We start from the raw sequence: 17477 nt of genomic DNA, 5'->3' as shown, positions 1-17477 counted from the left end.
AACATTTTGTAGAGGTTAACCTTACCCGATATCGAGACAGGGAGAGCTGCCCAGCTCTTCATCTTATCTTCACTATCTTGTAAAATTGCAGAGATATTATCTTCATACCAATCTGCAGGATTGGCAGAGATTTTTAAACCTAAGTAATCCAAGACTTTTGTTGGAATGAATTGGTATGACTGGGAATGATTCAATTTTTTCAGCCATATTATCTTTGATTTTGAAAAGTTGGTCTTATAACCAGAAACAGCATCATACTTATCCAAAAGATTTAAAATAGAATTAATAGAGTCCTTGGGATTAGCCACAAAAAGGAGATTTTTAATTCCATATTACCTATAGTAATCCCTGATAAGATCTCTCTCAATTTATTGGCTAATGGCTCTAATATTAAATCAAATAAGAGCGGAGATAGGGGGCAGCCTTGACGGGTGCCCCTTGAGAGAGTAAAAGAATTAGAAATGCCATTATTAATTAATAAGGATGCCTTGGTGTCCGAATATATATTACTAATCAGTTCGACAAACTTCCCTTTAAAGCCAAACTTTCTCAGGACCTCGGACAAAAATGTCCACTCCACTCTGTCCAAGGCCTTCTCTGCATCCAAAGATAACAGGAAGGCCTCCGGCAGAACGGAGTGATCACCATTCTATAGGCAGATCGTATGTAAAATTTTCCTTATATTGGTTTCTGACAATCTCCCAGTCACAAAACCCACTTGATCAGAGAGAATAATTTTATGTAGTATACCCTTCATCCTCTCTGCTAAGATTTTCATCAGAATCTTATAGTCAAGATTTAGCAGAGAGATTGGTCTATACAAGGTTACTTCTGAGAGATCTTTATTATTTTTGGGATTTAAAATATTAGCCCTTTTGAAGTCTTCAGATAACTCAAAGTTTTCCTCAAAATAAATTTTGTACAAATCCTTTAAGACCGGAATACTCTCAGAAGAAAGCTTCAGATAAAACTCCACGGGCAGATTATCTGGACCTGGGGTCTTCCCTCTGGCCATAGAAGTAATGGTCTTAAAAATTTCCTCTTCAAGAATTGGTCTGTTTTAAAGATCCAATTCTGAGACTGGAGGAAGATCGATGTTTGCTAAAAACTTATTAATAGCTTCCGGAAGAGGATTCTGGGAGGTGTATAAATTAGCATAGAAGTTCTGAAAGAGAACAGTTATCTGATCTTGTTCCGTGACAATTGTGTTGTTATTTTTAATGGCCGCTATGGACTTCCTTTGGGTCTGTCTCTTAAAGATTGAGGCCAGAAACTTGCCTGTTTTGTTTCCGTGTCTCGTAAATCTAGCTGCCTTCTTGTGTAGTGATTCTTCTAGAAGGAAAATATCTCTTTCCTTCTTACATGCAAAATACTTTTCTCTGTTTATCCTTTTTGGATTACTTAAATAGAGAGCATATGCTTGTTTTAGCCTAGTTGACAGATCTTTAAATTTAAGCATTTGCTCCTTTTTCCATCTAGCCATATAGGTGTTTATCTCTGCCTTTAGGTAGAGTTTGTCCGTTTCCCAAAAAATCGTAACTTCATTTCTGCAATGATTATTAAAACTACTGAACTCTTCCCATGTTTTACTCAAAAAGGATTTAAATTTAAGTGAATTTAAGAGATACGTCGGGGGGGGGAAATGAATTAAATGTAAATACTTTTTTTGGTTTGAACTACTAACATTACCGGCGCACGACCAGAAAGGGTAAAATCAAGAATATCACATTTTGAAACCTTAGGTACTAAAGATTCAGAAACCAAATATAAGTCCAGTCTTGAGAGAGTATTATGGGATTTGGAGCAGCATGTAAACTCGAGATTGTTAGGATTTAACATTCGCCATATATCTACCAAATTTACTGACTGTGAAAATAATTTAAAAATTATTTTTTCATAATTCAAATGATATCTTGTATAGCTATTTTTTGTTCTTTGCTCTCCTAGTTTTCGCCTATCCAGGTAGGAATTAGGGGTGATATTATAGTCTCCAGTTAGTATTATTTTGTCTTTTGAGAATTTAAGTATTCTCTTCAGCAAATGATTCCAAAAGATTTCATTGGGATTATTTGGGCCATACACATTTATTAATAAATAGTTTTGGTTCTGGATCAACAATCTCACTAGCAGATATCTACCCTCTTTATCCTTTATAACTTTAATAATTTTATACCCAAGATTTTTATGGAGCAAAATCATTACCCCTCTTTTTATATGAGGAGAAAAATGAGTCCCCAAGCCACTTAACATTGATTTTACTATGTTCAAGATCAGAGAGGTGCGTCTCCTGGAGGCAGATTATATCAAAGACTTTTCTTTTTAGGTAGTTGATAACAGCTTTCCTTTTAACTGGGGAGTGAATCCCTCCCACATTCCACGTCAAAATCTTTATTGTCTAACTCTGTTTTAAGAACCATATACCCTAGGAAGGAAGGGAGAAAGAGGGAGAGGAAGAGAAAAAACAAATCTAACTCCCCAAAGTGACATTACAACATGAAGCAGGGATCCCTGCAACAGTTCTATACAAACACCTAAACGATACCCTATCAGAGGTCTAAATGTCCCGTAAAAAGGCAAGTACAACAAAAACGGCATAACTTTCCTAAAACAATAAATTATTATTAACATCCACGTAGTGAGTATAAGTTGGTGACTATAGTGAAAAACAATACTATACGGAGCTTGTCCCAATGAACTTATATAAAAAAATAAAAATACAGTTGTGTTATTTAAACACTGATTTGGTACTAACCAGCAATCCAATGAGTAAAATAGTAGGTTAATATTAACATCTAAGTAATGAATATAAATTCACTATAGTGAGAAACAATACTGTACAGAACTTGTCCCAGGGAACTTGTGTCAAATTGAAAGAATACAACTGTGTTATTTAATACTAAACAGCAATCCAATAAATGTCAGAGTCAATATAGTGAAAAAAAAGAAAACAATATTCATAGATTGTCCCAAGGAAAGAAAAAAAAACAACACTTTGAGTTCCACAAATTTGTAAACATGTAAAAGTTGACCGTAATGCTCCTTAGCCTCAGCCTGGAATATAGGCCTAGGTTGTAGGCACGCGCCACCGTGCCTGGCACAGCAAAAGGTAAAAAGTGAAAAAACAAATATTACAGTAAACCAATTTAAGATCAACAGATTTATAAATGATCTGTGATATGTGGTTATTTATATATATATATATATATATATATATATATATATATATATATATATATATATATATATATATATATATATATATATATATATATATATAATTATAATAATAAACCAGAGGCTCTCATTAAACCAGAATTATTATTTTGCTTCATTGTCTAAAAAGGTTTGGGCTGCTTCTGGAGAATCAAAATAAAACAATTGGAACCTGATTTTATCCTTAGCTGGGTAAAGAAGAGAGAAAAATCTTGTCTGTCACTAGACGGGAACAAATAGTTGAAAATTGTCTTTGCTTCATTGAACTGAAGATTCTGCTGTTTACTAAAAGCTTTAAGAAGTTCAGCCTTCCCCTGGAAATTCAGAAACTTCGCAATTACTGGGCGTGGTTTTCTCAGCCCCTGCGAAGGGGAGTCTGGTTCTCTTCCCATTCGGTGGATTCCCTCTATTGTGAAAAGATGCTTATCCTGTTGAATACCATAATTGTGGGAGGGACTCTTCCGCAATTGTTTTTAAATCTTGATGTTTGAGGGATTCAGGTAGACCAATTAAGCGTGTTATTACTTCCTGCTCTATTCTCAAAGTCCTCCATTTTATTGGAAAGAATTATGTTTTGCTTTAATAAAAATTCAAGCTTTAATTCCATGGAGTTTTGGAGATCATCACAATTGGAAATTCTTTGTTCAAGTTGGTTTATTCTGTCCGCCTGAGCCCTGATTTCCCCCACAATTATATCCAGTTTTTAATGAATTTCTTCTATTTTTGGTATAATCAAAGCTGATACCTGTGTAGCAAAATCAGAGGCACCAGGGAGATCAGATGTCTTTTCTTCCACACTTGATTTATTAGGAAAGTTCATGGCTTTATTGTTTTTTTCATCCCGATTTTTCAATTTAGGAGACATTTTTGTCCATAAGCCTCTAGGTTGTAGCTTTCCTTTTAAGATTTACACTTTTAACATTAGTAATCAGGAAATTATGCTTTATAACCTAGGTAGATTACCCACTTTCAGCACCATGATGAGGTACATGCCCCAACAAATGTAAACAGGGTTTGAAGTTTAGGCAGCGTTAGATCGTATCCACTCAGTTTTAACTACTATGTAGGTACTTAAAGTTCACCAACTGAGTTATTCAGGCCTGCCCATAGTGACACATTAACTCCATAAGGTGAATTTGGATCTCTTGGTTACATGAACTCAAATAAAACAGCATAGAGGCATCTTTAAACACATAACAGTCTAACCATAGAGAAATAAATACACAAACACTTACTTGTAAAAGCAGATGTACACGTCTGTTGTCCTCAGTTATTGGGGGTTTGGAGAGGCCGCCTGCTTGAGCTATGGGGCGATGTCTGGCCTACCAAAATCCAGCAGGAACCTCCAATCAGTCGGGTCTGAAGTAACAAGCAAAAAGACCCTAGACTATCCAACTTGCTTGTTGAGTGGCAACCCCAGTGGTTCTCTTCCAAAGCCACCGTGCAGCAATTCACCTATCCACTAGGGAACCCTTCCTTCCACAGGACTCCCCCAGGGGGTGTGGGTTGTGCAGCACGGGAGAGTGAGCGCCGCGGCTGTCTAACCGCTCTACTGGCGCCACTCCTGTCTGGCTTGCTTTGCCTCGTTGCGTGCTGACGTCACAAGCCGTTCCCCACTCTGGACCAGTTCCCACCATTATTTTCTCAAAAGGATATTTTATACTTTAAATGTATGTCCCATTGGCCTGTGTAGCTTAGAAATAATTATATTGGTGCTAAATAATTTTATTGCTAGGAAAAGATTTTGTATTTTTATATTTATAAGTCAGTCTTTTATTTATTGTGAAATCTCTTAAGAACTGCACATAAATTGGTTATTTTGTTGATAATATACAAACTTCTCTAGTTATTGTTGTTTAAGTATTGTAAGTTAGTGATCCATATTTTGGCATTGGACTTGTGTTGTTAGCTAATTACAAATTGCCTTGTAAGTTTAATGGTAAGGTGTGATTTTAAAAATCGATTCATTTGAAATTAAGATTGATTTATAGAAATATCTTTTATAGCTTGCTTTGTATAGAATATTGTAACAGTATATATATATATATATATATATATATATATATATATATATACACTGCTCAAAAAAATAAAGGCAACACTTAAACAACACAATGTAACTCCAAGTCAATCACACTTCTGTGAAATCCAACTGTCCACGTAGGAAGCAACACTGAGTGACAATCAATTTCACATACTGTTGTGCAAATGGGATAGACAACAGGTGGAAATTATAGGCAATTAGCAAGACACCCCCAATAAAGGAGTGGTTCTGCACAGACCACTTCTCAGTTCCTATGCTTTCTGGCTGATGTTTTGGTCACTTTTGAATGCTGGCGGTCCTTTCACTCTAGTGGTAGCATGAGATGGAGTCTACAACCCACACAAGTGGCTCAGGTAGTGCAGCTCATCCAGGATGGCACATCAATGTGAGCTGTGGCAAGAAGGTTTGCTGTGTCTGTAAGCGTAGTGTCCAGAGCATGGAGGCGCTACCAGGAGACAGGCCAGTACACCAGGAGACGTGGAGGAGGCCGTAGGAGGGCAACAACACAGCAGCAGGACCGCTACCTCCGCCTTTGTGCAAGGAGGAACAGGAGGAGCACTGCCAGAGCCCTGCAAAATGACCTCCAGCAGGCCACAAATGTGCATGTGTCTGCTCAAACGGTCAGAAACAGACTCCATGAGGGTGGTATGAGGGCCCAACGTCCACAGGTGGGGGTTGTGCTTACAGCCCAACACCGTGCAGGGCGTTTGGCATTTGCCAGAGAACACCAAGATTGGCAAATTCGCCACTGCCGCCTTGTGCTCTTCACAGATGAAAGCAGGTTCACACTGAGCACATGTGACAGAGTCTGGAAACGCCGTGGAGAACATTCTGCTGCCTGCAACATCCTCCAGCATGACCGGTTTGGCAGTGGGTCAGTAATGGTGTGGGGTGGCATTTCTTTGGGGGGCTGCACAGCCCTCCATGTGCTCGCCAGAGGTAGCCTGACTGCCATTAGGTACCGAGATGAGATCCTCAGACCCCTTGTGAGACCATATGCTGGTGGCTGGTTGGCCCTGGGTTCCTCCTAATGCAAGACAATGCTAGACCTCATGTGGCTGGAGTGTGTCAGCAGTTCCTGCAAGACGAAGGCATTGATGCTATGGACTGACCCGTCCGTTCCCCGGACCTGAATCCAATTGAGCACATCTGGGACATCATGTCTCGCTCCATCCACCAACTTTACGTTGCACCACCGACTGTCCAGGAGTTGGCAGATGCTTTAGTCCAGGTCTGGGAGGAGATCCCTCAGGAGACTATCCGCCACAGGCGTTGTAGGGAGGTCACACAGGCATGTGGAGGCCACACACACACTACTGAGCCTCATTTTGACTTGTTTTAAGGACATTACATCAAAGTTGTATCAGCCTGTAGTGTGTTTTTCCACTTTAATTTTGAGTGTGACTCCAAATCCAGACCTCCATGGGTTGAAACATTTGATTTCCATTTTTTAATTTTTGTGTGATTTTGTTGTCAGCACATTCAACTATGTAAACAACAAAGTATTTCATTAGAATATTTAATTCAATCAGATCTAGCATGTGTTATTTTAGTGTTCCCTTTATTTTTTTGAGCAGTGTATATATATTTGGCCATAATTAATATGCTATTTACTACTAAATATAATCATTGTGTTTTAATAAGAATTAACTTGTAACCTAGGTTATATCTAATGCGTTGGATTACACCGCTGAGATGATATTTATGGTAATATTCTAACAGATACAATAGTATCTACAAACAGGTTGAATACACTATATTAGCAGGATACTAGAACTGTGCTATCTGTAAATGTTATTAAATTTATTCTGAGCAGATCAGAAGTGCCTTGGCAATGTTAGTCTGTCTATGTACTAGTTACTCCTGTGCCACTTAGCAATAACATCTAGATACACTGACTCACTTTTATCTAGTCTAGGGCAGATTTATCTTTTTATCAGTCACAAGGCAAATCACTATTATATATTTTTTTTCTACTAATGTGCTATTTATGTATTACTGTTTTCAAACCTTTTGTATTTCTTGTTTGCCTTTGACATTGACTACCTTTTGAGGCAATACCTCATATTAATAACACTCTTCGTTTCTTTCCACCTTTATTGATATGCAGTTGTAACAATTACTATGCCGGTGTCTAATTTATCTTCTTATGGAAAACTCCACCAGCTCCAATGGTGATACACACCCATTAAGTTTAAAAATATTTATTTTGCAGCACAGGAACATCAAACTGTTATACATATTATTCCTTTTAAAATTCCTTTTAAATACAATAAATATATTTTAAATAGTCAGTAACAGTCTTGGATCTAAACTCTGTTTATCATCCATTACAGAGAGGAAACTTTACAGTTTTTTCACAGCTGCATTGCTCTACATCCTGAGGGCATTTTAAAATACTTTTTGTAACTTTTTTAAACTGTGAAAAAAATGTAAAGCCCTCACTGTTTATCATGCACACTGATCTGAAGTGCATAACACAGTTGTCAAAAAGCTGGCAATGTTACTGATCTGTGAATGTGTGCTGCTTCTATTAAAGGTTTAACAATACCAAAGCTCCAAAATTGCAGTGTAAGGTACTAAAATAAAAGTGCTGCAGGCAGAAGCAAAATACAGTAATATGGTACTCAGTATCCATGCTATTGTAGTTGTGCCATTCAGTTTAATGCCCCTTTAAGACAAACTGATTTGAAATGTAACTGTGTGTAATTAGCCCTTTTATTTATTAAGAATGCACTTTGTTTTGTCTGTTAAGGGTGTACAATGTTTTCTGTATTTCTGCTTGCAGGTTCCACATCCTGGAGTTGTGCCCATTCCTCAGTTTCGAGATGAATACAATTTGGGTGATATTTACCTTGGAATAGAATTTATATATCAACAATGCCATGAAAATCAGGAGGATTATAGCAACATCCTAACAGTAAGTTCTCTGATAATTATATCATCAAAATGCACGTCAAGTCCAGGGATCAGAGAAACCCTGTTTCCTGCAAGTTATTAGATACACCCCCTTCCTTACTGTATGCCCAGTGTACAAGTTCTTTTGAATTCAGTGTATTGCCTGTAAACATTATTCTAGAGAACAGACCAGGCAAAAGGCACCTACAAGCAAGTGTGTGAGGCTGGATATCCATATAATACCAATATGAGTAACAAGACATTGGCTTATTGTAACTATAAACTTTCTTTCTAATGACACGGTGAGTCTACGGATCATCATCAATTACTGTTGGGAATATCACTCCTGGCCAGCAGTATGAGGCAAAGAGCACCACAGCAAAGCTGTTAAGTATCACTTCCCTTCCCACAACCCCCAGTCATTCTCTTTGCTTTCAGTACAAGGAAGAGGTGAAGTTTTTGGTGTCTGAAGAAGAATGGATTTATTTCACTTCAATCAAGATTTTATTATTTTGAAAGCCAGGGTAGGATTGCTCTGTCTTTTCCTCTCAAGTGTGGGTATAGCTGTACTCCACGTTAGTCTCTGCAGTAGGGCAGTAATGGCTTTAAAGCAGTTAGGAACTTGTGAGGTGTGCCTTACTGCGTTTTCCTAACATGTTGCTGCCCTAGTATAGAAAGCCTGAGTAAGTTTACTCTGTCTTTCTTTTTTTACAGACCTCTGTAAGGAGTTGGCATCCTTCCATGTTGTGTAAGGGGACCTCCTGCTGGACGGCTAGATACAGGTAAGTGCCTACTGTCTTCTGGGGCTAGGAGGCTGGCACTTTAGAGTCATTGAAAATATATTGGGCTCTCTGCAGTTTATTAAGGCAGAAGGCAGACACTGTTAGGCATGTGACAGGAGATGGTAATTTAACTCCCTTCATAATTAGGAAGGGGTTAATTTTTTATTGGGTTTTAGTTTATTTGAGGCACAAAATATACATTTGCTCTCTTTGAGCCGGATTCTAGTTTATTTTTATCTGGAAGAGAGGATTCCGTTATGTTAATTCCCTCCATAGCCTAAGGGTCTTGTGAGTTAAAGCCTCTGCATCGGTAACTTTATTTAAGGGCTTATGGTGTTGGCATTACTTTTAGCGCTATTTCGCATTTGCTTTATTGCGGCTTGTGGCTCTGTTATGTTTTTCTGTCGGCTGGGAAATGCGCGCTTTAAGTTAATGGCGCAGCTTCTCACAGCCTGGTCAGCTCCTCCCTCTTCTTCTCCAGAGCGGCATCGACCGCGTCTGTGTAAATACAGCATGTAGTTTGCTGTTTAGATCTGTTACGGCTGTTGTCGTGTGCCAGCCGTCTTAATATTTCTAAATCCTTTTTGTGTTATATGGGAGAGAAGAGTGAGAATATATTTTCCCTGTTATTAGTTAGTCTAATTAAAGAGACACAGTGTGTTGTGTTTTTTCTCTTGAGACAAAACGGATACATTTAAAGAGACACTACTACTTTAAATGTATAATCTTTATTTAATTCTTTTCTAGATTCAGCTTCCTGGGGGGTTTAGTCCCTTTAGGGGGCTTTATCAGGGTTCTGTTTATTGCAACACAATGTTAATGTGCAAATCATATTCTATCCAAACAATATGACTGTGCTCTCCATTTAAAAATGCTGTTCTTCAAGTAGCAGTTTACAGGAGAGCAATCATCTCTGCATAATCTGTGACTTATATATTTTAAAGTGACACTCGTTTTTTTCATTGTAATATTTAGATATTAAAATCTAAAAAAAAAATTTGCAGAGAACTCTGTTTTTTTAGACACTATTATTGTTTACAAATATACAATTATGCGTGTTCTTGTTTCGCTAATTCTCCTGAGTTAGGGATAACGCGTTGCCTCTGAACCCAATGTCTCCCAGGATGATGCTGTGTAGGTATTTCCACAGTTTTCTCCTTCCATGTCCCTAGCCTTTATGGTGTCACCTGCTGTGCCCTGCGGTTCCTCATTATTTTCTAGATATCTTCTAGATGTCTAGAATCTGTTGCTCAGTTATCTTTTGGGTATCTTTTTTTCATTATCTGCCTTTACTTTTTATTTTTTTCCAGAGGGAAAATCGCAGGATGAATATTAGATATTCAGATAGTAAGTTTTCTGTACCGCCTGCTGCTACACTGTTTGCCTTCCTCGTAAGTCTGATAAGGAGGATACGTCAGTAGCCTCTGAGGATAAATTCTCAAATGTGGACAGTATAATTCCTTTATCTGTTGCAGAAGTTGTATCCTTCAGATTTCAGCCTGAACACCTTTGTGTGTGATAAAGGAAGTTTTTGGCTTCTTTGGAGCAACTTCGATTCGTCTGTCATTGTCAATCCCTAAAGAATATAGTAAATTTTACAGATACTATGAAAATCGTGCTCAGGAGAGCTACTCTTAGAGTTTTTTCTCTGTCTCCTGTCCTTAAGAGGACGTTCCCTGTCATTGTCTCCATTAAATGTAGGTTTACTTGGAAATTTGATATTGCCACTGTGGCAAGTGCAGCATCTTATTGGTGCGACACCTTATTTGTTCCAATGGTAGGGACTCCTTTAAGGAGGAGATCCTGAACTGAACTAATGCTCTTAAACTAGCCAATTCCTTTATTTCTGATGCTACCATGCTAGTCTTTAAGCAGGGAGCCAGGATATCTAACTTCGCCGAGCTAGCCTGCAGGGCTTTGTTGCTATATCAGGGTCAGTGGGTTTTTTCAAGCTTCTGGCGTTTCCTTACAAGGGTAAGACCTTGTTTGGTCAGAAATTTGACAGGAATATTTCTGATACTAGGGTTACGGCGTTGGACTTAAGATCCAAAGAACATATGTCCGTGTGGGTTTGCACCCCACTTCTGGTACCAGTTTAAAGATTTTCTACCACAAGACGAGAAGGTGGTGAATCTCTCTGTCTTTAATCATGGATATGAGATGTCCCAGATAGGCTGTGGGCATAGTATTTCAGTGTTACTACATGATAGTCATTCTTTCCTTTCCTGAGACAGGTCCCTTCTCTCACGTTTATCGGCACCAGATAACAGTGAGGTAATTTGGTAGTGCGTTTGGAATTTATATAACCTGTGAAAGATTATTCCAGTTCTTGTATGAGAGCAGGATCTAGGAATATTTATCATGTATTTGACCTTAATTGCCTCAACAAGTTGTGTCCTAAGGATCAACTCTGGGCACTGGCGTGACAAGCCACTCCCTTCTAGGTCTGCTCATGGTGACCATAGTCCTGAAGGATTCTGAGATTGATTTTTCTGTCAATCACTTTCAGTTGATTAGTCCCTCAGGTATCGCTTAATGACTAGTACACCTAGCTGGGATACCATAGGTCAAGAGTTTGAATCCTCCCACATGGGGTTGGTTCTTGTTGGTGTTGTGGCTTATTCTGCTGCCCTTGAAATTTAGAGAGCTTTTGGTTATCTAAAGCTCCTGGTTCTAAAAACTCTTCCCTTTGGCCTTGCCATGGCTCTCAGTGGGGGCTATATTGCAGGTTTCAGGGAATTGCTGTGAGGCCTGAATGTCATAATGGTTCAGGCGCCATTTTTTCTGCAAGTAAATTCTCATACTGAGACCTTGTTGTCTTTTTTCGTTTCTCGGAAGGAAGTAAATTTGAAATTGAGTTACCTTATTCCAGCTACAGGGGTAGTTTGTTAAGGGACCTTATTAGTTTCTCTTCCTTTGAAAATATTTTGGTCAGAGGTCAGACTCTAATGTTTGGACCTCCAGTGGTTCAATGTATGGAGGTAATGGTCTGATGGTTGCTTCATTGAACATAATTTCTTTGATCGATTCCATATGTGAATCTACGGACCGGGGGCCTTGTGGCCCTGTCTTGGAGGATAGATCTGGATCTGTCGACTCAAGATTTTTCCCTGTGGGTCAGAGAGGAGGTAGAGCACTCACTTAACTCGCGAGAGGTAGCGGGTTTGTTGCCCACATTCTCCAGAATCTTTTTGGTTTTCTTTCATGTAATTGGCAAGAGTCCATGAGCTAGTGACGTATGGGATATACATTCCTACCAGGAGGGGCAAAGTTTCCCAAACCTCAAAATGCCTATAAATACACCCCCCACCACACCCACAATTCAGTTTTTACAAACTTTGCCTCCTATGGAGGTGGTGAAGTAATTTTGTTCTAGATTTCTACGTTGATATGCGCTTCTCAGCATGCTGAAGCCCGGTTCCTCTCAGAGTGCAGTGAATGACAGAGGGATGTGAAGGGAGTATTACCTATTGAATGCAATGGTCATCCTAACTGGGATCTATTTCATAGGTTCTCTGTTATCGGTCATAGAGATTCATCTCCTACCTCCCTTTTCAGATCGACGATATACTCTTATATACCATTACCTCTGCTGATTCTCATTTCAGTACTGGTTTGGCTATCTACTTTATGTAGATGAGTGTCTTTTGGTAAGTATGTTTTCCTTTATTAAGACACTCTAAGCTATGGTTTGGCACTTTAAAATGTAAAGTTCTAAATATAATGTTTGTACTTATATTTGCCATGATTCAGGTTTATCAGTATATTTCCTTTTTGCAGACTGTCAGTTTCATTTTGGGAAATGCATATATAAAAAAAAAAAATTCTTACCTGAAATTTTTCTAATTGACTTTTTTCAAAATTGCGGGCTGTTAGGCAAAATTCTATAATTTATTTAGTCATTCTTGGCGCAAGAATTACGTTTGTTGACGTTTTTCGTCATTTCCGGCGTCTTAGTTTGCGCTGAGTATTTTCACGTAGTTGCGTCATCTATGACGCTCGTGTTTGTTGCAGACTATTTTGGCGGCAAAAAATATTTTGTCAGTTATGGGCATCATACTTGGCGCCAGACTTTGACATTATTTAAGTCTTCATGCATTTTTGCTTCTGGTTTCCAGAGGCTTATTCTGTTTGCATTTTTTCCCATTCTTAAAATTGTCATATAAGGAAATTGATCATTTTGCTTTATATGTTATTTTTTCTCTTACATATTGCAAGATGTCTCAATCTGATCCTGTTTCAGAATCCACTATGGGAATCCTGCTGCCTGATGTCGGTTCTACCAAAGCTAAGTGCATTTGTTGTAAACTTGTGGTAACTGTTCCTCCGGCTGTAATTTGTGATAATTGTCATAACAAACTTTTACATGCACAAAATATTTCCATTAGTAGTACTCCATTACCTGTTGTTATTCCTTCAACATCTAATGCTCAGGATATTCCTGCTAATGTGAGAGAATTTGTTTCTAATTCTATTCAGAATGCTTTGTCTGTCATACCACCTTCTAGTAAACGTAAAAGGTCTTTTAAAACTTCTCATAAAATTGATGAATTTTTATATGACCGACAACATTCTGATTTATCTATCTCTGATGAGGATCTATCTGGTTCAGAAGATTCTACCTCAGATATTGACACTGACAAATCTTCATACTTATTTTTTCTCTTACATATTGCAAGATGTCTCAATCTGATCCTGTTTCAGAATCCACTATGGGAATCCTGCTGCCTGATGTCGGTTCTACCAAAGCTAAGTGCATTTGTTGTAAACTTGTGGTAACTGTTCCTCCGGCTGTAATTTGTGATAATTGTCATAACAAACTTTTACATGCACAAAATATTTCCATTAGTAGTACTCCATTACCTGTTGTTATTCCTTCAACATCTAATGCTCAGGATATTCCTGCTAATGTGAGAGAATTTGTTTCTAATTCTATTCAGAATGCTTTGTCTGTCATACCACCTTCTAGTAAACGTAAAAGGTCTTTTAAAACTTCTCATAAAATTGATGAATTTTTATATGACCGACAACATTCTGATTTATCTATCTCTGATGAGGATCTATCTGGTTCAGAAGATTCTACCTCAGATATTGACACTGACAAATCTTCATACTTATTTAAAATGGAGTATATTCGTCTTATTAAAAGAAGTGTTGATTGCATTAGATATGGATGAGACTAGTCCTCTTGATATTAAAACCAGTAAACGTTTAAATTCGGTTTTTAAACCTCATGTACTTATTCCAGAGGTTTTTTCAGTTCATGATGCTATTTCAGATGTAATTTCTAGGGAATTGAATAGACTGGGTACTTTATTTACTCCTTCTTCAAGGTTTAAGAAACGGTATCCTTTGCCGTCTGATAGGTTGGAGTTTTGGGAAAAGATCCCCAAAGTTGATGGGGTTATCTCTACTCTTGCAAAGCGTACTACTATTCCTACGGCAGATTGTACTTCTTTTAAAGATCCTTTAGACAGGAAGCTTGAATCTTATCTAAGGAAGGCTTATTTATGTTCAGGTCATCTTCTTAGACCTGCTATTTATTTGGCTGATGTTGCTGCTGCTTCAACTTTTTGGTTGGAAACATTAGCACAACAAGTACCAGATCATAATGTATATAGCATTGTTAAGCTAATAATTTCATTTGTGATGCCATTTTTTAGATCATTAGAAGTGATGTCCGATATATGTCTTTAGCTATTTTAGCTAGAAGAGCTTTATGGCTTAAATCTTGGAATGCTGATAGGACTTCTAAATCAACATTGCTATCTCTTTCTTTCCAAGGTAATAAATTATTTGGTTCTCAGTTGGATTCTATTATTTCAACTGTCACTGGGGGGAAGGGAGCTTTTTTGCCTCAGGATAAAAAATCTAAGGGTAAATCCAGGGCTGCTAATCATTTTCGTTCCTTTCGTCAGACTAAGGAACAGAAACCTGACCCTTCCCCTAAGGGAACGGTTTCCAATTGGAAAATCAAAATCAGCCCCCAAGTCTGCATGAAGGTGCGGCCCTCATTCCAGCGCAGCTGGTAGGGGGCAGATAAAGATTTTACAAGGATGTTTGGATCAATTCAATCCAAAATCATTGGATTCAGAACATTGTTTCTCAAGGGTACAGAATAGGTTTCAAAGTAAAGACCGCCTGTGAGACATTTCTTTCCCTCACGCATTCCAGGGAACCCAGTAAAGGCTCAGGCTTTCCTGAAGTGTTTTTCAGACCTGGAGTTATCTGGGGTAATTGTGCCAGTTCCTTTTCAGGAACGGGGTCTGGGATTTTATTCAAAACTGTTCATTGTTCCAAAGAAGGAGAATTCTTTCAGACCAGTTCTGGATCTAAAAATTTTGAATCGTCATGTAAGAATACCAACATTCAAGATGGTGACTATAAGGACTATTCTTCCTTTTGTTCAGCAAGGGCATTATATGTCCCCAATAGACTTACAGGATGGAGAAATAAGCAATATATAGAGGCGCCAATAGTGCAGATCAATAGTACCTTGTAAGTGTTTATATCCAATTATATACACAGGGTACTCACATGTATATAAGGCAATCTGTTATGCCTATAGGGACAGGCTGGATTTCTTTTTTCAAGATCTTTTTTCAAGACAAGCATTACCAATTTGTTGCTCTTCCTTTTGGCCTAGCAACAGCTCCAAGGATCTTTTCGAAGGTTCTCGGTGCCCTTCTCTCTGTAATCAGACAGCGGGGTATTGCGGTGTTTCCTTATTTGGACGATATCTTGGTATTTGCTCAGTCTTTACATTCTGCTGAATCTCACACAAATCAACTTGTGTTGTTTCTTCAAAGACATGGTTGGAGGATCAATTTACCAAAAAGTTCCTTGATTCCTCAGACAAGGGTAACCTTTTTAGGATTCCAAATAGATTCAGCATCCATGACTTTGTCTCTAACAGACAAGAGACTTCTGAAATTGGTTTCAGCTTGTCGGAACCTTCAGTTTCAATTAGGGCTGCAACAACTAATCGGTAAGATTGATCATAAAAATAGTTGTCAAAAGAATCTCATTATCAATTAGGCGATCAGCTATTAGTTGGTTAATTGCATAGCACCAGCTGCTTCAATCCGATGAACTCCTGCACATGGTATTGTGCAAATATTTTTTATTTATTATATTTTTTTCTATCCGATTAATCGGATAGAAAAAAAGATTAAAAAAAATAATAAATTCAATTTTTTTTGCACAATCTTAGTTGCAGTAGATCATCAGATTAAAGCAACTGGTGCTGTGCAACTGACCAACTATTCGCTGACCACCTAATTGATAATGAGATTTGTTGACAACTATTTTTATTATCAAACTTACCGATTAGTTGTTGCAGCCCTAGTTTCAATCATTCCCTTCAGTAGCTATGTGCATGGAGGTTTTAGGTCTCATGACTGCAGCATCGGACGCGATCCCCTTTGCTCGTTTTCACATGAGACTTCTTCAGCTTTGTATGCTGAGCCAATGGTACAGGGATTATACAAAGATATAACAGTTAATATCCTTAAATCCCAATATTCGACTATCTCTGACTTGGTGGTTAGATCACCATCGTTTAGTTCAAGGGGCATCTTTTGGTCGTCCAACCTGGACTGTGATCACAATAGATGTGAGTCTTTCAGGTTGGGGAGCTGTCTGGGGATCTCTGACAGCGCAAGGGGTTTGGAAATCTCAAGAGGCGAGATTACCAATCAATATTTTGGAAGTCCGTGCGATTCTCAGAGCTCTTCAGTTTTGGCCTCTTCTGAAGAGGGAACCGTTTATTTGTTTTCAGGCAGACAATGTCACAACCGTGGCGTATGTCAATCATCAAGGTGGGACTCACAGTCCTCAAGCTATGAAAGAAGTATCTCGGATACTTGCATGGGCGGAATCCAGCGGAATCCAGATCTCATGGCCTCTCATCTAAACAGGAATCTTCCCAGGTATCTGTCGAGGTCCAGGGATCCTCAGGCGGAAGCAGTGGATGTGTTGACACTTCCTTGGAGTTATCAACCTGCTTATATCTTTCCGCCTCTAGTTCTTCTTCCAAGAGTGATTTCCAAAATCATAATGGAGCGTTCGTTTGTACTGCCGGTGGCTCCAGCATGGCCACACAGGTTTTGGTATGCGGATCTTGTTCGGATGTCCAGTTGCCAACCTTGGCCACTTCCGTTAAGGCCAGACCTTCTATCTCAAGGCCCATTTTTCCATCAGGATCTCAAATCATTAAATTTGAAGGTATGGAGATTGAACGCTTAGTGCTTAGTCATAGAGGTTTCTCTGACTCAGTGATTAATACTACGTTGCAGGCTCGTAAATCTGTGTCTAGAAAGATTTATTACCGAGTTTGGAAGACTTACATTTCATGGTGTTCTTCTCATAAATTCTCTTGGCATTCTTTTAGAATTCCTAGAATTTTACAGTTTCTTCAGGATGGTTTAGATAAGGGTTTGTCTGCAAGTTCCTTGAAAGGACAAATCTCTGCTCTTTCTGTTCTTTTTCACAGAAAGATTGCTAATCTTCCTGATATTCATTGTTTTGTACAGGCTTTG

General features: G+C 38.4%; 1 protein-coding gene across 2 annotated transcripts in view; it reads left to right on the top strand.

The window, feature by feature from the left end:
- YBEY (ybeY metalloendoribonuclease) overlaps positions 1-17477 on the top strand; it is a 47034-nt gene that overhangs the window by 18968 nt on the left and 10589 nt on the right. For both annotated transcript variants that reach the window (XM_053698894.1, XM_053698895.1), the window contains exon 3: positions 8046-8177. In XM_053698894.1, the coding sequence (XP_053554869.1) occupies positions 8046-8177 (132 nt within the window). The remainder of the gene's footprint in view (positions 1-8045; positions 8178-17477) is intronic.

Source organism: Bombina bombina, chromosome 1 (genome assembly GCF_027579735.1).
Source record: "Bombina bombina isolate aBomBom1 chromosome 1, aBomBom1.pri, whole genome shotgun sequence".
NCBI lineage: Eukaryota > Metazoa > Chordata > Amphibia > Anura > Bombinatoridae > Bombina > Bombina bombina.
This window is presented reverse-complemented; position numbering and strand designations above follow the sequence as displayed.